Source organism: Rattus norvegicus, chromosome 20 (assembly GCF_036323735.1).
Source record: "Rattus norvegicus strain BN/NHsdMcwi chromosome 20, GRCr8, whole genome shotgun sequence".
Classification (NCBI taxonomy): domain Eukaryota; kingdom Metazoa; phylum Chordata; class Mammalia; order Rodentia; family Muridae; genus Rattus; species Rattus norvegicus.
Window position 1 is genome coordinate 18,130,963 of NC_086038.1, and position 21,767 is coordinate 18,152,729.

The 21,767-nt window shown below is 45.9% G+C and overlaps 1 protein-coding gene across 9 annotated transcripts in view; it reads right to left on the reverse strand.

Annotated features, from left to right (window-relative positions):
* The window catches only part of Fam13c (family with sequence similarity 13, member C), a 122,183-nt gene that overhangs the window by 66,257 nt on the left and 34,159 nt on the right, over positions 1–21,767 (reverse strand). For all 9 annotated transcript variants that reach the window (NM_001399503.1, XM_039099240.1, XM_039099238.2 and 6 more), the window contains one exon: positions 17,074–17,192. In NM_001399503.1, the coding sequence (NP_001386432.1) occupies positions 17,074–17,192 (119 nt within the window). The remainder of the gene's footprint in view (positions 1–17,073; positions 17,193–21,767) is intronic.

The following is a 21,767-nucleotide window of genomic DNA, read 5'->3' on the forward strand; positions in this document are numbered from 1 at the left end:
AACTGAGCTAAATCATAAGGATACCAGGACTACCAAACATTCCATCCTAAGCAGGGCAGTGGTGGCACACACTTGATCCCAGCACTCGGACAGAGGCAGATGGATCTCAGTGACTTTGAGCCCAGTCTGGTCCACAGTTAGTTCCAGGACAGCGAGGGCTAACACTGAAAAACTAAAATTCATTCATTCATGCATGCATGCATGCATGCATGCATGCATGCATGCATGCCTTCTATTCTATCCTAGAGGGTTGAAGAGATAGCTCTCTGGTTAAAAGTATGTGCTGAGTGAAAGACCCACCCCATGAGTCTTAACTCAGAGTTGCAACAGGCTTGAACGAGCCCAGGCACGCCCAGATACCTAGGGCCGAGTCACCGTGAAAACTAACAGACCATAAAAGGAAAGGAATGCAGAACAGACCAGGAGTACCACTCACAGGCCACCTGGCAGGAAGAGATAAGCCCCCAGCCCCCGACATCCAGGACGCCCCAAACCTGCCAATGTGTGTAGCTATACCTTATTACCTCATCATGTGAAATAGCCAATCATATGTGAACATGTCTATGTGCCTCGTTTGAATCCACCAATCCCCGTAACTATGCATCTGCTTCTGTACGCCCGCTTCTGCTTCCCCAATCCCTATAAAAGCCCCATGCTGGAGCTGCTGGGCGCGCAAGTCCTCCGAAGAGACTGTGTGCCCGCAGGTACCTGTGTTTTCCAATAAACCCTCTTGCTGATTGCATCCGAGTGGACTCGGCTCGGTCATTGGGTGCTTGGGACTCCTCCTGAGGGAAAGGTCCTCTCTGGGGGTCTTTCATTATGGGGGCTCGCCCGGGGTTTGGAGACCCTCTGCCCAGAGACCACTGACCACCCACCGAGAGGTAAGCCGGCCGGCGTTTGTCTTGTCTGTTGTGTCTTGTCCTGTGAACGATCGATCAATAGGCTCAGATCTGGGGACTATCTGGGCGGGCCAGAGAAGGAGCTGACGAGCTCGGACTTCTCCCCCGCAGCCCTGGAAGACGTTCCAAGGGTGGTTGGAGGAGAGGGAGATCCAGATCCGTGGCACCTCCGTCCATTTTCGGAGGGATCCGCACCCTTGATGACTCCGTCTGAATTTTATTGGAGTAGAGGATCCAAGACCCTCGCTGACTCCGTCTGAATTTTTGGTTTCAGTTTGGTACCGAAGCCGCGCGGCGCGTCTGCTTGTTACTTGTTTGACTGTTGGAATTGTTTGTCTTCTTTGTGACCTGACTGTGGTTTTCTGGACGAGTTGTGTCTGTTAGTGTCTTTTTGACTTTTGTTTCGTGTTTGAATTTGGACTGATGACTGTGTTTAAAATCTTGGACCGACGACTGTGTTTGAAATCATGAAACTGTTTGCTTTGTTCGTTTTACTTGGTCCCCTTAACGCTTAGTGAGTAAGAAACTTAATTTTGTAGACCCCGCTCTAGTGGCAGTGTGTTGGTTGATAGCCAAAGTTAATTTTTAAAACATAGTGTTTTGGGGGTTGGGGATTTAGCTCAGTGGTAGAGCTCTTGCCTAGCAAGCGCAAGGCCCTGGGTTCGGTCCCCAGCTCTGAAAAAAAGAAAGAAAAACAAAACAAAAACATATAGTGTTTTATCTGTGCTTATGCTCGCAGCCAGCTGTGATGAACTGGGAAAGATTTAAATTTTCCTTGGGAGTAAGGAATCTTAAAGGTGGAGTTTCAGCCGGTATGGCACTTAGTGCGTAGCTGCCTAAAAGATCAGAAATGCTGTTAACAGGCTATAAAAAAGGGACAGGCTGTGTTAGAAATGCTACAGGAAGAATGATCTAAAAGGGCTGAGAGCTAAGTGGGGCTATAAGGAAAACAAGAACAGGAAAGGAATTTCTGACATTTGCTCACAGTAGGAGAGCGCTCATTTAGAGAAGTTCTTTAAGGAAGCCTGCCTTATCTGCTGTCCTTATTCCAAGGGAGGAGTCAGTCTCCAACATTAAATTACTTTTCTCGATGATCATCATTAACATGGAGAGTGCCTTTGGTCCTATCCCCACAGCAGCCAGTTCCTGCCCCTATGGTTAAAATGCCCCAGGTTGGGGGACAAAAAGAGCCCCTAAAATAGTTTCAAAGAATCTACAACTGTGAAGAACTTTGTTTTGCCAGTCAGGATTAATGTTTTCTTTTCCATGGGCCTATAGCCCACTGAGACAGTTTGGTAAAGGGCTGTTACTAAAGTCCTGAAAGCCCCAGGTGAACTGGTTATAATTCTTTTGTCAGCTGCTTAGTATTTAGCACCCAGGTTCTAACCATCTCTCCATCCTTTTGTTATTAGTTGTTACTAGAAGCCTAGTGTCATTTGGAGGCTGGTTCTCTTGAGAGGCAAAGCCACCAAGCTGACACTGAAGGGAGGTAGGTACTCCTTAAGGGAAAATCTAAGCCCAGAGAGACAGCCGGTAACAGCTAGGCTGCCTCTCTGCTCGCCTTTCTGTTTCATAGACAAAGCTTGTGCTTATATTTACAGTGGCCTTTTTGTCCAAAAAAAAAGGCCTCCTGGTTTAGCTGTGTGACTAAATGCTATTTGTCCTCTTCAGTGGACCTCTCTCCTCTAGATTCCCTTCTTGTTTTCTCACCATCCCACATGAGATGCTTGTTAGTAACTGTTACAGGTCTTCTTTACCACCGAGGAAAGACAGAATCCTACTAGAGGATGAAAGAATGTTCCAGACATGGCTAGAAGGCCCTCACTTGTGCCTGCTCTCTTCAGATGCCTGAAGGTAGGGAGTGCCAGGTCTGCCCCCAGGCTCCAAGGGTGGGTCTCCTAGGGGCTGGAAAATGCCCCACCAATCTGGCTAAGATAAGGAAAGGGTATGAAGAGAAAGTTACAGAAATTTGAAGGGTTAAGCTAAGTTGCTGAGAGTTAGTATAAGTTACAGAGAAAGTAAGGTTAAACAAAGAGAAAGAGAAAAGAAGGTAAAAAGAGCAGAAAGCTAGGGAAGAAAAGAGACAAAAAGAAGAGGAAGCTAGAGAGCTAAAGAGAGATAAAAGACAAGAGAGGAACATATACTGGCCACAGTAGTTAGGGAACCTAAGAAGACAGTACCTGGCAACAGAAGAGAATTCCTGGCTAAAGATCAGTGTGCCTAATGCAAAGGAAAAAAAAGACACTGGGTCAGGGACTGCCCCAGAAAGAACAAGAGGGGACACTGGAGAGCCTCTCGGTCCTGGAGTGCTGGCTATGTGCAGAGATAGGAGGGAAGCCTGCCCAGTTGTTTTATGGATACAGGGACCCAATGCTCTGTGCTCCTATGCTCCAGTGGGCCAGTATCCAAAGACCTTGGGTACAGGGGCCTACTGGCAACAAACAATACTTATGGACTGCCCGAAGAACAGTGGACCTTGGCGTGGGCCGGGTAACCCACTAGTTCATAGTCATCCCTGACTGCCCCCATCCCTTGCTCATGAGAAAATTGCTCCCCAAAATGGCTTGCGTGGGCTGAAATGGCTGGGTGAGGCCATGTGTATGCATATCTACAGACTGTGTATGCGGAGCTTAAGACCTGTCTCAGTGCACCAGTACCTGATGCTGGGAGATGAATGGCTTAGCGCTGTTCTACTTGGAACATATCACTCCTGCCAGCCGGGCACTAACAATTATCACCCAATCCAGGACTTAAACTGTGATAGAGTGGCTGATGTTTGCCTTTGAATAGAGTGTCCCAAAAGATGGGACCACTGGTCAGCTGCCATGGACTAGATTCTCCACCTGTTGGGGGCAATCTGGTCACCTTGCTGCCCAATCCTGACCTGGAGCCACCACAGCACGAGTGTCAAGCACTGGCAGAAGCCCATGGGTGGAGGAAAGACCTCTGCGACTGGCTGATTGACCCCTGCTGAAAGCCGAGGCTACCTTGTCCACAGACGGGAACAGTTCTCTTCATGAAGGTCAGAGATAGGTGGGTGCTGCCATGGTGGACAACACAATGTCATCTGGGATGGCTGAACCTCTACCCCCCCAGTACATCAGTGCCGCAGATGCCTTTGCCATCTCTTGGATGCCCTGGTGAAGCCAACAACTGTGAGTACTATTCATTGCTCAGGATATCAGGAGGGAAGAGATTCAGTGGCATTGGGCAGTAACAAAGCAGATAAAGTGGCTCGGGAAATGGCTATGCAGGAGCCTATCCTGGTTGCAGGCCTGCAAGAGACAGCCACTGAGAACTAGGATCGGACTAAGGGATGGCCTCACTTAGAAAAGGCCCAAATTGCTTAAAAGATAAAGGACAATGGCACACTTGTGGGGGAAGCTATACTCCCCCAGAGAACAAAGAAAAGACTCACTTTGCCAAATACAGAAATGGACTCATTTAGGAGATAAAAAGTTTGTCCAAGTAGTTAAGTGTATGTAATAGACTTTAAGATTTTAGCCAGAGAGGCAGTAGAAAGTATAAGGTATGTCAATAAGTGAATGCTTAACAAGCAAACAGGGCAAAGAGACCTAGAGAGTTTGGTGAAAAGTCGAAGTGAACTTCACTGAGATAAAACCAGAAAAATATAATCACAAGTATCTCCTAGTACTTGTAGATACTTTTTCAGGAATAGATAGAAGCTTTCCTCACCAAACAAGAGACGGCCTCTGCAATCATCAAGAAGATACTGGAAGAAATCTTCCTCCGATTTGGAATGCCCAAGGTAATCTGGTCAGACAACGGCCCTACTTTCGTTGCCAAGGTAAGCCAGGGTGTGGCCAAGTATTTAGAGGTCGATTGGAAATTACATTGTATTTACAGACCTCAAAGTTCAGGACAGGTAGGGTAAATAAATAGAACTCTAAAAGAGACCCTGACCAAATTAACCATGGAGACTGGCACAGACTGGGTGACACTCCTTCCCTCTTGCTCTCTTCAGAGCAAGAAATACCCTCCCAGATTCAGCCTTACCCCCTTTGAGATCTTAAATGGGGCCTCAGTCCCCCTGACTGTATTAGATGATGTTACTGAACCAACATGTCATAGTGCCATAGTAATAATGATTTGTGTGCTAGGCTAAAAGACCTACAGGTGATACAGAAAGAAATCTGCTCAGAGCTGGCAGCAGCCTATGCCCTGGGGACCCCTGAGACATCTCACCAGTTCCAGGTCAGAGACTCGGCTACATACGATGGCACCGAACCCAGATACTCACTGGAAAGGACCGTACCTGGTGCTGCTGACCACCCTGACAGCCATCAACTCTCAGCCCTCACCAGCCGTGTACTAGCTGTTGGGGCTGAGAGCTGGGACCTAGAGGGAAAATCAGATCTTCAAAAAGCTCCCTAGACTTAATTTCATGTTTGCCCCGGGTTTTATCAAGATAGGTGTGGGGATAGGCTTGATTTCTATTACAAATGATGTAACATTGCATATGTTAGTACTCCTAACACTTCTTGGGACTGTGCCTCAGGGATCACAATCTGTACAAGTTTAGAAGTTCTAAAAGCTAGTCATGACCTTGGTGTGCAGGTTTAGATAGTGTCCAGATTGGAATCCTGATGCTAGAGACTTAGTAAGAAAAAAAAAAAGAGTTGAGAATTACTTAAGGCTATCTAGGTGCTGCAAGGGCAGCACAAGGACATCTGCCATTGCCCTGCAATGCAAGGTTTATAGAGAATTCAGAACTGCCATTGACTCAGATATAAAAAGAGTGAAAGACTTTTTAGCTGACCTCCAAGAATACCTAACCTCCCTCTCAGAGGTAGTCCTTCAGAATAGGAGAAGATTAGACCTGATATTCCTTAAAGAAGGAACCTGTGTGCTACACTGAAAGAATGTTGTTTCTATGCAGACCATACAGGATTAGTGAGAGATAACATGGCTAAGCTCCGAGAACGCTTGGCCCAGAGACAGAAGCTGTTTGATTCCCAACAAGGCTGGTTCGAGGGGTGGTTTAACCGATCCCCTTGGTTTGCTACCCTGGTGTCCACCTTGATGGGACCCTTAATCATCCTCCTCCTAATCTTCCTCTTTGGCCCCTGCATTCTAAACAGATTGATGCAGTTCATAAAGAACAGACTCTCAGTCATTCAGACACTTGTTCTCACCCAACAATACCAGAGGGTAAGACAACAGGAAGAGATTCCTTAGAATTCGATTTGAGTAAAGGATTTTACTCAAGTCTAAAAGAAAATGGGGGAAAATGAAAGACCCACCCCATGAGTCTTAACTCAGAGTTGCAACAGGCTTGAAGGAGCCCAGGCACGCCCAGATACCTAGGGCCGAGTCACCGTGAAAACTAACAGACCATAAAAGGAAAGGAATACAGAACAGACCAGGAGTACCACTCACAGGCCACCTGGCAGGAAGAGATAAGCCCCCAGCCCCCGACATCCAGGACGCCCCAAACCTGCCAATGTGTGTAGCTATACCTTATTACCTCATCATGTGAAATAGCCAATCATATGTGAACATGTCTATGTGCCTCGTTTGAATCCACCAATCCCCGTAACTATGCATCTGCTTCTGTACGCCCGCTTCTGCTTCCCCAATCCCTATAAAAGCCCCATGCTGGAGCTGCTGGGCGCGCAAGTCCTCCGAAGAGACTGTGTGCCCGCAGGTACCTGTGTTTTCCAATAAACCCTCTTGCTGATTGCATCCGAGTGGACTCGGCTCGGTCATTGGGCGCTTGGGACTCCTCCTGAGGGAAAGGTCCTCTCTGGGGGTCTTTCACTGAGAATGCTGAGTTTGGTTCCTATGACCCAAGTCAAGCTCCTGTAACTTCAGTTCTAGGGAATCCAGCACCCTGACCTCTGCAGGTACCCACACATGTGACATAAACAGTCTCAGTCTTCTCTCTCTCTCTCTCTCTCTCTCTCTCTCTCTCTCTCTCACTCTCTCTCTCACTCTCTCTCTCTCTCTCTCTCTCTCTCTCTCTCTCTCTCTCTCTCTCTCACACACACACACACACATTTAAAAACAAATCTTTAAAAGTAAACGTCGTTCAGAGTTTACCATAAAATGTGCAACTACAAAATTAAGTCGGACAAATCACGCAGCAATGTGCGTCCGACATATTTTAAAAACACGCACCATACCTAATCCTTCAGGTTATGGACAGGGGGAAAAACTACAGAGAGGAGATAAAAGGGATCTTTGTGTGGTATTGTGCATAGTGCGAGCATCGTATTTAGTGTGCATCTGGAAAAGAGCGTTGATGACAAGAGAAGCCATTGTCTCACTGAGAGGCTGAGACGTAATCTTCCCGGTCTCCAAGTGGCCCTGACCACAGCCCTTGACAGGTTGTCCAGAGTCCTTAGCTGACATTCAGCTCACACACGCCTCTGTCTCTTTTGTTCCTGAATCTATCCCGTAGTAAGCCACCAAGGTTTCTAAAACATTCAGATATCAAGGACAACACGTTCTTTCTCCAGGAAGTGCATCTGACAATGATCCCTAACCTTATCAAACATCTTCCTTACGGGAATTGGATGTTCGCGTGCTTAATTCGGGAAATTAAGGCTGTTCGTTTTAGATATAAGTGAGCTCATCTTTCGGGTAATTACCGGCCTACTTGGTGCTCTCTCACCTTGAACAAACATGTGGATACATTTAAGTATTCTGTGCTCTGGATGTATATTTGGTGGTCCTGTCTACTCTGAGACTGGTTTGAACTGGAATCAAGTATCAATCCAGCAGGGATTAACTTTCACACACAATTACCTTTCACATCAACATTGAAACAGTAGCCCTAAAGCCTCAGTGAACATTACAACAGTAGTTCTATATAAGTGGAAAGATTACAAGACTGACATTTAGGTAACTTTTCTGCATTTTCCAATATTTCTATTATTATTATCATTATTATTTTAATTATTACTACCATTACTGTCAATGTGAATGTTAATAAATGTCCTTTTGCCTTGTAACAAACCAATGTCAGACAAAAGTGCTAACTATGTATGGAATGGCGGAGGGTGGGTCTCTTAAAGGAGGAGGAGGGGGAGGAAGTCGTGAAGAAGCAGAAGATGCCAACAGGTTTCCACCCCCTACTGATCAAGATGTCTTCTTCAATCAGTCCAAGGACTGGGTGTGGGACTTTGTTCTCCCTAACAAGAGGAGGGAAATATTTTAATCTGTGTCATCGAGAACCTGCATTCTTAAACTAATGTCCATCTGTGTCTACACTTTTACACAGCCAACGCAGTGAACATTTTCAATATGAGAGCCAAAAGAGCTTACACCATCGCTAGAACAAACTCTTTTTTTTTTTTTTTTTTTGGTTCTTTTTTTTCGGAGCTGGGGACCGAACCCAGGGCCTTGCGCTTCCTAGGTAAGCGCTCTACCACTGAGCTAAATCCCCAACCCCTAGAACAAACTCTTTATGTTAGAAGAGAACCTGAGAGGCAGAAGCAAGGAGATCACAAGTTTAAGGGCATCTTCAGCCACGTAGTAAATTTGGGTTTACTCGTGGTTACTGAGACTCTGTATCAATCAACCAAGAAACAGAATGAAAAGGACCAAGAATTTCAAGGCATGAGCAAGGTCACCTGTAAGACCCTGAGTTTCTTAATTCAAATGTTCTTTTCACCTCACAGATTGGCCCCGTGTCTATACAGGAGGAAGGAAGTGGGATGGGGGCTTGCTGTTCAAAACACACACTAGAGAACCCACTCATAACCCAAGCGTGTACCAGGGGGTCTCAATACCAGCAAGGTAAGCTATTTGCTATTTCTGCTTCATCCCTGCCCTTCTCACGAAACACTGAACAGAACCTCAGTAGCTCAGTAATGAGGAAGAGCGTATGGGAATGCGCAAAGCCCCTGGAACAGTTCATGCATGAGGGGATGGCATCCTTTGTATTGCTAGAAAGCTCCGTCCGCTAGCCCCTTAATCGTCTTTTCTCCTTCAAGCGGAACTCATTAGGAATCTGCTCACTTCTATTTAATTTTTAAAAATAAAAAACTAAAAAATAAAAAACAACTAGCTACACACACACACACACACACACACACACACACACACACACACACACTCAAAACAAAAGATAAAAGGCTTTATTCCCCCAAGGGAAAGTAGCTGCCAAGAAAACTTCCTCTCTCCATAAAACAACAAAGCCTTCAGCCTTTCCTTTCATCTGAAGGATTGCAAACAGAGAAACAGGGAAAGCCATCAAAGGCCATTATGTCTGCTCAGGATCCTCAGCCCCCTTGAAAACTGGAGACCAGCAGATAAAGAAACCAGTGAGCTCCCAGTGTAGCCATCGGCCTAATTAACACCAACTCTGCTGAGAAACAGCTCCTGTTGATACAGAGGAGGTCTTTAAGGACACTGGAGGCTTAATTCTGTCATAAATTTTAATATGGTAATTTAAATACAAGTGAGTTAATCACTCTCCAAAGTAAATTTACTGAGCTGAGGGGAGAAATACCCGCCTTCATTGGTATTCTCTGACATTCCTAAAAAACCCTTTTTTCTCATAGCTGAGGGCATACAAAACGAGCATAGGCTTTAGGAATAGAACTCAGTTGAACTCATGCATATTCATGAAGTTGCTCTAAACTGATTTATAGTTCTTGTCTTAGCCCTGGTACCCACGGGAATGAGAAACCAAGGAAGCCACAGACTCTCTGGGTTCCAAGATAGAAAACAGGAGTTGTAGTAAGCCACTCGTAGTTTCCAGTTTGGGGGGGGGGGGGGGCAATTCTCTAGTTGCATAGATCTCGTTAAGTACCAGACATCCACAGCAGTCAAACATCTGAAAACCATGGTAACGTGCAAACTGTGAACTAGAAAAGAGTTTCGAAAACTCTGCTGGCCTGTATGTACTATATTAGGCATTAGCTGGAGCTCCCAGGATGGGCAGTTGCTAGGAAGAGAAGGATTGAGATAGGCATCCTTAATCAAACGCCAGGTAGCCAACCAAAGTAAATGGGAAGGGAGAGGGGAAAAGGAACTCTGCCTGCTCACTATATCCTGGTGCAAAGAAATCTATGCACGCCCCGGCAACCCCACTCTTGGAAGTTTTCTAACAAAAGCTGAAAAGTCTAGATTTTCAATACGGGCTCGTAATTGTTTACAACATTGTGGGAGCCAAATGTGTCTCCTCACCAGGCACATATATAGGATCTCACACTGTATTTGGCCTGCTGTTCTGCTGAGGGGTATAGGATGGGGGACAGGAAGGACAGACAGACAGAGGGGCCAAGTGGAGTGAAGTAGCCAAGAGAACATTCTAGATAGCCATGAGAGACAAGAAGAAGAGCTCGAGACAACAGCTTCAAAACTTTTAATTGAGTTCCCCCTAACAAAAGTTTTAGGAACGTTTATCCCAAAAAGATAAACATAAAAGCAGGCAGAATAAACCACCGAGATGTCTTTGCCGGTACCCGCCATACGACCGTGCCCCTCCATTGAGTGCATTCAGGCAGGACGCCATACTTCTCCTACCTTGACCTAAGAAACCTAAGAGTGTCATTTTAGGCCACAGTTGGTGATCACTTGTCACACTGACAGAAAGACAAAAAGATATGTCCAAATTTTAGCCTCAAATACAAGCACCATGCTGCAGGTATAGCCAGCTTCCACTCTGTGGTCTCTAGCGTCTCCAGGACTCCCACATCCACAAGGGCTGATGCAGTCCCTTCACAATTACCCTTCACAATTACCCCAAACATGAGCGGCCCCTTAGAGGCCCTTGTCACAGAATGATCTTTGACATTTATTACTTTAATGCTCTCTCACCTCCTCCCCCCTCAAGAAAGTCGCAGCTTCCCCTGTTGAGTTTCCATTCCGACTTCTCCAGGCATTTTTGATCCAGACCAGAGTCCGGCATATCCTGTTACTATATATATCTACATACATCTCTGTCAGAATTCTACCTACTAGCACAACAGCCAAGATCAAATTAGAGTACCCCGCAGAGCCCTTGTTCACAATCACAACAAACAGGGCTTAGCACGAAAAACAAATCAGACACGCAGATGACAAGAATAAAAGGTGCAGAACTAAATCTATTCATCTATGTCTTCCTACTTTTCAAGAACACTGTCAGAACATACATTGGAGAAAAGACTGCCTCTTCAGTGGGTGGTGCTGGACAGACTGGAAATCAAAATTAAAGACCTTAACGTAAGACCTGCAACTCTGAAACTATCCAGGAAAACGTTTCAAGATACCTGAGGACTTTCTGAAAAGGACTCTGATAACTTGCTATTATGATCGAATTATGGAATCACAAGATATTAAGCTTCCATCCAACAAAGGAAATTGTTGTGGTTTGCCCTGGAGTTATCTGTATTTTGATGCTATTTCCACTGCCCCAAGGACAGCTGCCTAGTCAGTACTCAGGAATCAGATGACTTTGCCAGAAACTTCTCCCCACAGAATTTGTAAAATACAGGTGGGGGGGTGGTAGATACAGGATAGAAGGAGGCCTGTCATTGGAGGAGAAGGAAGGATGGGTGGGAGAGAAGTTTAAAGGAAGAGGAGGAAACTGGAACGGAAAGGAAGAGAGAAGGGAGAAAGAGGGAGAAGTCGTGGCAGGACAATGGAGGCTGACTTTAAGATTCCGCTCTGTGTATTTACAGGTTGTTATTAATGTTCCTAAGGGATAGATGGTACTGGGCTTTGTATGTTTAGGTGGGCAATTATATCTTATCAATTGGGTCAAAGATTATTGTGTTGTGTGTTCTTTTATGTGACGATTTGAGTGTAGCAAAGTGTGCGGCAGCAGGAGACACTGGGCCACCGAGGAGTTGGGATGTGTTTCCGCCAAGATATCTAGCAGATATCTTGGGGCACCGCGGTGCAGGACCTAGTGTGGTAAAAGACACCAATACTTATTTTATTTTTTATATTTTAACAACAACAGGAAACAATCACCAACAAAAAAAGAGAGAGAGAGAGCCTGCGGAATAAGAGATAAGCATTGTGAACTACATGTTTGAGGAAGTATTAATATCTGGAATATATGAAGAGATAAAAATTAAATACAAAAAAAACCAAAATCATTAGTAAATGGGGAAATCTGTTGAATAGACCGTTCTTAAGAGAACACGGATGGCTGATGACCACATGACCACAATGACTGCAATGACCACAATGACCGCATGAGAAACTGTCCAAGACCCTTTCCAGCTCCAAGTTTAGCTACACCACTTTGACTCCTGGCAGGTCACACACTCTCATCTGCCCAGGAGCTATCTGGATTCTCAAATGGAACACACACACACACACACATACACAGTCAGTAACTTTTTGACATGCCGTGACTCAGTGACAGGCCGGACACTCCTAAACCTTCCCCTGCAAACACTCCCCTCTGGTCCTCCTGAGACTCTGAAATCTTCCCTTGTTACCCCAGGCCCAATTGGGGAAGTGGCCAGTGGCCACATACCTGGATTCTCACATGACTGGTTGGCTTTCTCTCCTGCAGTTCCTACATCCCGTTCTTCTACTCCGACTAACAGCGATTCTGGTCTTCCTTCCTCCCAGTTCCTAGCCCATGCAAATCTAAAGGTCCCACCTCCATCTACCTGCCCAGCCACTGGCTATTGGCTCTTTATTGATCGATCAAAAACCAACTGGGGATAAGGACCTCCAGAGTTTGGACGCTCAGATTCCCAAATTAGGGGACTGGATTAATTCAAAGCATTGGTACCAATCCCCAACAACCCTCAGCCATCAATGAAATGCAAATGACCACTACATTGAGATTTGTCTCACCCCAGTCAGAATGACCATGATCAAGAAAACAAATGATTGGGGTTGGGGATTTAGCTCAGTGGTAGAGCGCTTGCCTAGGAAGTGCAAGGCCCTGGGTTCAGTCCCCAGCTCCGGAAAAAAAAAAATTAAAAATTTTAAAAAATTTAAAAAAAAAGAAAAGAAAACAAATGATTCAGGCTGGAGACTTGGCTGGCAGTAAACAGTGTTGGCTCACACTTGCAGAGGACCCCAGTTTGGCTACCGGTACCTATGAGACAGCTCACAACTACCTGTCTTTAATTCCAACTCCAGAGGGCCCACTGCTCTGGCTCCTGGCTTCTTCAGGACCTTCATGCACATATGCATGCACACACATGTATGTGCACTCACACACAACATACATATAAAAGTAAAACAGGTCACAACGAATGCTGAGGAAGATGTGGGGAGACAAGCTCTCACACACGAGTAGTCATAACATTGAGCAGTGCAGCCGCTATGGAGATCAGAGTAGCGGTTCCTCACAAACCGCAAAAAAAAAAAAAAAAAAAAAAAAAAAAAAAAAAAAAAAAATGCTATACCCACTCCTGAAATAAGCCCAAAGGACTAAAAAAAAACAACACACCACAGATGTCCTTGCACTTCTGTGACGATTGCTGCACTGTTTTCATTAGCTAAGAAATAGGACTGGACTAAATGCCTATCAGTAGATAAATGACAAGGAAAACACCGCTTTTAATTTCATAGGGCCATAAGGGTGAAATTATGTCACCTTCAGGAAAGCACGTGAAACTGGAGACCATGTAAGACGAGGTAGGCCAGATTCAGGCAATCATCATGTTTTCTCTCATACATAGAGCCTAGATTCAAACACATACACATATACATATACACAGCATCTAAGTAATATGGCGTCAAAGGAGAGGGGACTATTGGGGGGAAAGAAGGGACTTAAAGGAAGTACAAGAGAGGATACTGGACGCCCTGTTGCTTTCTGCTACTGTCTTAAAGCCATGACCTGAAGCGACGTGGGTGGAAAGTGTTTATCTGTTTGGCTTCCACATTCCTATCGCAGTCCGCCATCAAGGGAAGTCAAGGCAGGAACTGAAGCAGAGCCCTTGGTGAGACACTGCTTGCTGGCTTACTCAGTTACGCACTGTGGCCTGGGCCCTAGCGCATCAGTTAGCAGTGAAGAAAACATCCCACGGACATGCTCGTAGGCAATGGAAGCCGCTCCTCAGATGAGGTCCCCTTTCCCTCGAGTGCTAAGACACGGAAGGAAGGAAGACAAGTGATCACATCTTCTCTTGATGTGGGATCAAGATGTCAACACACACATACACGCAAAACCAGAGGAGGCCTGTTACGGTGAGGAAGGCATGCTGAGGTGGACTTTAGAGGAGAAAAATGTGACCAAGTCATTACAGTGGTATGTGTGAGTAACAATGCCACGATGAAAACCGCTTAGTTATTTCTGTATACTAACCAAGAAGTTGGTAATCTTTTAAAAATAAAAATAGCCTTTTAAAGGTGAAGAAGAGGAGGAGAAGGAAAAGGAGGAAGAAGAGTAGGAGGAGAGGGAGAAGGAGGAAAGAGGGAGGAGGAGAAAGGAGGGAGGAGGAGAAAGAGAAGAAGGAAGAAGAGGAGGAAGGAGAGGGAAGGAGGAAGAAGGAGAGAGGAGGAGAAAGAGGGAGGAGAAGAGAAGGAAGGAGGTGGAGGAAGAGTAAGAAGAAGAAGAGGAAGAGGAAGAAGATGATGGTGACCCACAAATGCCTGAGCCTAGCTATGGGCTGGGCTGGGCTGACACAACAGGAACTGTTATGAGGAATGTAAGCTGCCTGACTCAAAGATATGTTTACCCAGAGATCTCATCTCACCTGGTCATCCGATTACATGATCCCTTAATATTTTGAGGTTTTTAAAAGTTCCCGGCGACTGTCCCTGGGTGATGCTACCATAGTTGCGGTCAGTGACTCCATCATTGAAGGTTGCCGGCCTAATCTAGCTAGGAAACCCAACAGGACTAGTCTTAACTGGCATGACATCATTCATGACCTGCGACTTAGCACGAGATCCTGTGATTGCGGACAGCAGCAACAGCACACAGAATACTCTGGAATGCTATGAGCTCAGAAAGCTAGATCCTGTGGAAAGGAGAAGGTCAGGCACAGAGGCTAGGAGAATGGATGAAAGGGATCTCGGGAGGGTTGTGACACGGAGAGGAAGCGGAAGCTGCTGAGGACCGCAGCAGGCTCACTGAGTAAGGCGAGCTTACTGGTGACTTGACACCTGGTTTTCCTCAGTTAATAGTCTGGGAAGATTCCGAAGTCTTATATACATATACATAGGGGTATATCGTGGTTTGTCAACCATCACCTTTGAGGGTCAGATTAAAGTACAACTCACTACCACCAATAATTAAGGTCTCCTGTTCTACACAGTTCCTCATGGAATCATCTAGGTCCATACTTTTTCTCAGCTGGTCACTCGAGATCACCACAGACTCTCACTCATTTTTCTGACCACAGTACAATTCCCAGTTAGCGTCCGAACCATACACGTGACATAAAACGGTTTTCAGTTTGTTGAACTGGAGGAGCTCAGCTGGCTGATACCATTTTCCCATCAGCCTCTGCGAAACGCCCACACCCGAAGGACCACACCACACACTTTCCAGACGCAAGCATGTGTGATTTAGCTTTGAGATTGGTTGGTTTTGTTTGCTTCACGCTGTTTTGAAATATGCATGGGAACAGGCTGACCTTATTCTGGCTGAGAACAGCCTTCGTCAGGCTGTTGGGGCGGGAGGACGGGCGAGCTAGTCACTGCACGACAAAGTCAAGCCCAGATGAAAAGAGGTCTGTTGGAATAAGGCCTCAAACAGGAGGGACAGATTCCTCATCGGTGAGGAAATAACATGGCGTCCAACTGTGAGTTCTAGAGGTCAAGCAACAACATAAAGTAGGCAGTGACCGGAAGGAGGGCACAAGAAGCAATGTGGAGCAGGAAGACTTACTTTGGGTTGTTGTTTGAGGGACAAAGGTCATCATGGTGGGCAAGGCATGGTGACAAAAACTTGAGAGTGGCAGTCATGTTACATCCACAATGAGAAAGCACAGAGAAGACAGAGAGTAGAGTACAGGCTCTAAAGTTTTGTTGTTGTTTGTTTTTTGTTTTGTTTTGTTTTTCTTTTTTCTTTTTTCTTTTTTTCAGAGCTGGGGACCGAACCCAGGGCCTTGCGCTTGCTAGGCAAGCGCTCTACCACTGAGCTAAATCCCCAACCCCTGGTTCTAAAGTTTTGAGACCTCCCCTTAGTGACCCATTTTCCTAGAGGTAACGAGGGTTCAAACACATAAACTTTTGGGAGAAATTTCCCATTGCAACCACAGTAGAGTCAAATGGCAGCCCGTGACTCCACTTCGAAGAGTGGACCATCCCTTTTGGGGTTTTATGCTCCCAAATTTAGTCTGTTGGGCATTCTGAAGCACCCTTACATAGCACAGGCTGTGTTCTCTCTGTGACTCAGACTGCACTGCCGTCAAAAACAAAATTCTAAAGGTCACCCTCAGAAGCAGAGCATTCTCCGTCCCCTGAGTGAGGACTCCAGTTATCCAAGTACAGGGTCCTACAAGACAGCTCACAGAACGAGCCATTGAATTCTTTCTTCTGTTTATTTCCAGAAGAGACTTTTCCATAGGCAGCTACCATGCCAAGCTCCTGTCAGAGGGCCATGCCAACCTCCTGTGGGCAGCCTTCTACCCATATCCTGGCTCTAGATTCAGAGCTATCTCCAAGGAGGTCTAGTGGGGCTGAAGCCAGCCCTGGGCTGCTTCTGGACTGAGGTCACTCAACAACACTTAGGTCAGCACAGACACTGCCCCTGTCCTGCCAAGAGCACGCACTGGAGGTGCCCACTCTGCTTAACTCTTTTTTTTTTATTTGTTCAGGACTAGGCAAAGGGGACTTAATGTCTCTCGGGCTCGCGTCCTCCATGCAATTGACCTCATGAGCAATGCCTTCTGAGCCCATAGAGACCTAATGAGATCTCAGGTAAAAGCAACTGGCAAGGTGTGGATTCGAACACCACCATCGCTTGTCAGGATCACATCAGAGACCACAAATGAATACTGAATTTTCAAGGCCATAAAACAGAGGGCTACACAAATTCTCCTCCACAGACAGATCTACCACCCTCCCCTCCCTGAATCTCAGGACTTGCGATCTTCAAACAGAAGGTGAGGAAGACCCTGTGTGTCTCTCTTTAATGCAACGGGCTGCCATTCAAGGCCCCTTTAAGTAGCTTCTTTGACTGTGAGGAAAGCCAACCAGGTCAGGAATCCTTGACTCCCATGAAGGTGGCATCAGCACGTCTAGTAAGCAAACCAGAGGTGCAGTGTAGTTTCTGAACAGACTCACTCACCTTGGTTGAAGTCGCACTGTTTCCTGGCACCTGAAGATGTTGCTCTGTGGACTCTCATGAGCCGGGGTTCCCGCTCTACCGTGGCACTCTGACTGGCTGGGTACCACATGCTCTGTCTCCTACAAGACAAAGAGAGTCATCCTACAGATGAGCTGTCCGAGGCGGTCATTTCTACAGTACTATGTCTGGCTGGGCTCATTCAGGGCAAGAAACAGCTACAGGTACTACTCACTCTCCTGACTTGCATGTAGGAAAGGAGACAGCTCAATGACCAAATTTAAGAGGCATTTTTCTCCCACATAACTGATGGTCTGAGATTATAGAAAAGGGAGGATGTCACTTCCAAACATATAAGTTAGTCAAAAATGTAAGAATTTTTTTAGGCATTAAAAATTATATAGTGGGGACTAGAGAGATAACTCAACAGTTAAGAGTGTGTACTCTTCTTGAAGAGGCCATGAACTCAGTTCCCAGCACTCATGCTGGCAGCTCACAACTGTCTGTAACTCCAGGCCTGGAGGGATCCTATCATTCTAGGTTCCATAGGCAGCTGCACTCCAGTGTGTGCACTTACGCAGAGGCATGGAGTATTAAAAAGCTAAAACGTGCTTTTTAGAGATTCCTGCATTTTTTGAGTCTTTGCCTACATATATGTGCATCCTGTGCATGCTGGGTACCCAGAGAGAGGCCAGAAGAGGTATTGGAGGCCCAGGACTAGATGTACAGATGGTTGTGACTTGCCGTGTGTATGCTAGGAACCAAGCCCAGAGCCTCTGAAAAAGCAACAAGTGCTCTTAACTGCTGAGCTCTCTTTAAGCCCAATAAAAGAGTTTTTTGAAAGGACATTATAGAATACCTCATAAATATAGCTATATATTTAATATAGCCACATTTAAAAGATATTCATTCTCATGGAAAACACATGTATGCGTACTCACAGACATAAACAGTGGGGAGGAGCTCAATAAAATCTCAGTAGTAATTATCTGTGAAGATGTCATTTTTGCTACATTTGGGGGTCCATATGGATTCCTCAAGTTTCCTGTGTCAGAGATGTCCTTTCCATATGAAGGAATAACTTGAAGCTAATCTGAACCCTAAGGCATATTTGTCCCACGTCTGCCTGATCTCTCGCCACTGCCGCCTATGTAACTATGGCCGCCAGCTTACCCAGAATTCACACAGACCCCAACTCCCAAGTGCCCACAATGCTGTCACCACTGATATAAAAACCCTCCTGAGGGCTGAGCTGCACTGGACAGCACAAACACATTCATACTACAACTAACCCTGCTTCAATACACACACACACACACACACACACACACACACACACGGGGGGGGGGGACAGGAGGGGGAGAGGGAGAGAGGGAGAGGGGGAGAGGGAGAGAAGGAGATAGGGACAGGGAGAGGGAGGGGGGAGAGAGAGAGAGGGAATGAATGGGGGACAGGAACGGAAGATACAAGACCTACAATTGAACTCCTGTAATCTTTTAAGCTGTGACAAGCCTACGGCAAATTCCTCTCAGAATGAAACGGTCCCTCCGCACCCACCGAATGAGATACTAAGACGAGAATCCACGAGCGATTTGGTGAATCCAAATGACCAATAAATAGAGTTAAATTATCTGGGGTGTGGGGGTGATGCTGCGTCTGTCTCTGTGGTGTATATCATTGGCAAGTGAGACCCAGACTCTTCCAGGGGGATGGGTTAGAGCCATCTAGGCCAAGTCATTTTTCCAAAATATTAGAATAACCTAGGATGGCCACATAGTCACCAGAGTCTTCTAGCAGGAAAACTGTATGAATGTCATCCTACAAGAGGTAGGAGAGACTTCTAGGAGGCTCCACATAGCAATTGACTCAGACGGATGCAGACACCCACAGCCAAACGGTGGATGGAGCTTGGGGACTCTTATGGGAGAATAGGAGGAAGGACTGAGAGCCCCAAAGGGGATGGGACCTCCACAGGAAGACCAACAGAGTCAACTAACCTGGACCCTTGGGGCACTCAGAGTCTGAACCACCACCCAAAGAGCATAAGCAGGCTATGTAGCACACATGTAGCTTGGCCTTCATGTGGTCCAAAACAACTGGAGCAGGGGCTGCCCCAAAAGCTGTTGCCTGTCTGTGGGATATGTTCTTCTAGCTGGGCTGCCTTGTCTGGCTTCGCAGAGACTTGAGGTTGCCGGGTGGGAGGGGAGAGGGAGCGAATGCTCAGGGAAAAAGAAGAGGGGAGATGGGGAAAGAATTGTTAGAGGGGGTGACCGGGATGGGGCAATGAGCAGGATATAAAGTGAATAAAAATTAAATTAAATTTTAAAAATGTAGGACGGATGAACAACAATGCCAAGCAACCAGAGCTTCCAGGGACTAAGCCACTACCTAAAGACTATACATGGACTGACCCTGGGCTCTGACCTCATAGGTAGCATTGAATATCCTAGTAAGAGCACCAGTGGAAGGGGAAGCCCTGGGTCCTGCTAAGACTGAACCCCCAGTGAGTGTGATTGTTCAGCGGAGAGCGATAATGGGGGGAGGATGGGGAGGGGAACACCCATATAAAAGGGGAGGGAGGGGTTAGGGGGATGTTGCCCCGGAAACCGGGAAAGGAAATAACATTCGAAATGTAAATAAGAAATACTCAAGCTAATAAAGAAAAAAAAGGGAAAAAAAATGTAGGACAGAGAGGGAGAAGGCTAAGGGACAGGGATAAACAAAGAGAATCAAGACACTGTCTTTACCCTTCCAAGGCGGCAGATTCAGGCCAAGAAGACCCTCAACTTGGAAAAGTTTTATTTGTTTTCCAGGCTCTCTAGACTCAGTAACTGCTTCCAGAAAGGTCTATGGATACTCAGAATATTGGCAAAAGTTTCTCAAACACGGTGCTTCTCAAGCAAAAAGAGCACTGCTTGCTACTAGCTAAGCATGTGACCTTAGACCATGAACTACCTAGGCCTCAGTTCCCTCGTCAGTAACACGGTGATCGGCTCTGCAACCTCACAAGGGTATTAAGATGTGACTAGAATCTCTCAGTGCCTTTCAAACAACTAGAGGTAACAACAGGAGAAAACGCTCAGTGAAGATGTTTGATAAAAAGGCCCTCGGCGATTTGAAACTGGTGCTGAGAGATTCCAACAAAAAAGAAATTATTTTGTACAGCACTTGTTTCACATTTCTATGTGAGCATCAGAATATATACGATATTATAGATACCTTTTTGCTTTGTTGTTGTGGTTCTGAGATCCAGTCTTGCTATGTAGAGCCTGCTAGGCTGGCCCGAACCTGTCTCAGCCCTCCAACTGCTCTCTCTCCTGTCTGTCTTCCTGACATCCAGTCAGGTGGAGATCTTATATCTTAGATCTTCATTAGCCTTTCATTTCACTCCTTGTGTGCCTCGAGTCTAGCCTCACTGGTGTGATGGGCCGAAGCCTGAGAACATGGCTTTGCATCCCTAGAGACCCCACAGAAAGCCAGCACGGTGACATGTGTCTTTAATCTAGGGTACCTATGACAAGATGGGAGGCAGACACAGGAACATCCCAGGAAGCATGGGGGTTGCTAGCCTGGTGTACACAAAACAAGAGACCCTACCTCAAACAAGGAGGAAGGCGAAGACGGACAACTGAGGTTGACCTCTGACCTCACACACATGACACCTCAAACCCAGCACTTATGCACACACACAGGAAGAAAGATGATGAAAATGTGACTTTGCTATTAAAAAAAAAGAGCTGATTCTTTTTTTAAAATAGCTTAGAGAATAAATTCTTTAGTCATATCTTTAAAATAACTGATTCCCTCGTTGTTCCCTCGCTGTTCCTCATTGTCATGGTATACACAACGGTGAGGTAGGCTCCTTTTCTGTGTAAATGGCCTCTAGCTCTTGTCCATTTACGAAATAAATTTCTAGGGGAAGACAAATATATAGGGGATGTGTGCATACCTACTTTCTTTTTGTCTGTCTATCTGTCTGCCTGTCTGTTTGAGACAAGGTTTCACTATATAGCCCTGGCCGTACTGGAACTCACTCTGTAAACCAGGCTGGCCTTGAACTCAGAGATCTGTCTGCCTCTGCCTCCCTGGTGTGGTATTAAAGGTGTGCACCCCACTGCCCGGCTACATACTTATTTTCTAAATCCAGTGTGAATGTCATTTACTAACTTCCTCAAGTAAACAGGGCACCTCTTTTTTTTTTTTTTTTTTTTTTGGTTCTTTTTTTTCGGAGCTGAGGACCAAACCCAGGGCCTTGCGCTTCCTAGGCAAGCGCTCTACCACTGAGCTAAATCCCCAGCCCCAACAGGGCACCTCTTAGTACCTACGTTACGTCATTTAAAATCTAAGAATGGGCTTTAATTTCTCCATTCTCTGATGTGAGAAAAATGAGAGGGGGGGAAGGGAGGGGAGGGGAAGGGAGGGGAGGGGAGGGGAGGGGAGGGGAGGGGAGGGGAGAGACCTACCTAAGCTAGGAAGATGGCCATTTATGCAAAAGGCGAATTCGAAAAGACTTTGAAATATACAAACTGGCATTTATACATTTTTAAGACTTTGAAATATACAAACTGGCATTTATACATTTTTAAGACTGTTCCCACGACAGTAGACATGTTCGCTCACCTACTAAACGAGTAACAAACACAGCTTGTAACTTAACAGGCCTCACATCACTGAAGCCATATAGTTTCTTATTAAGT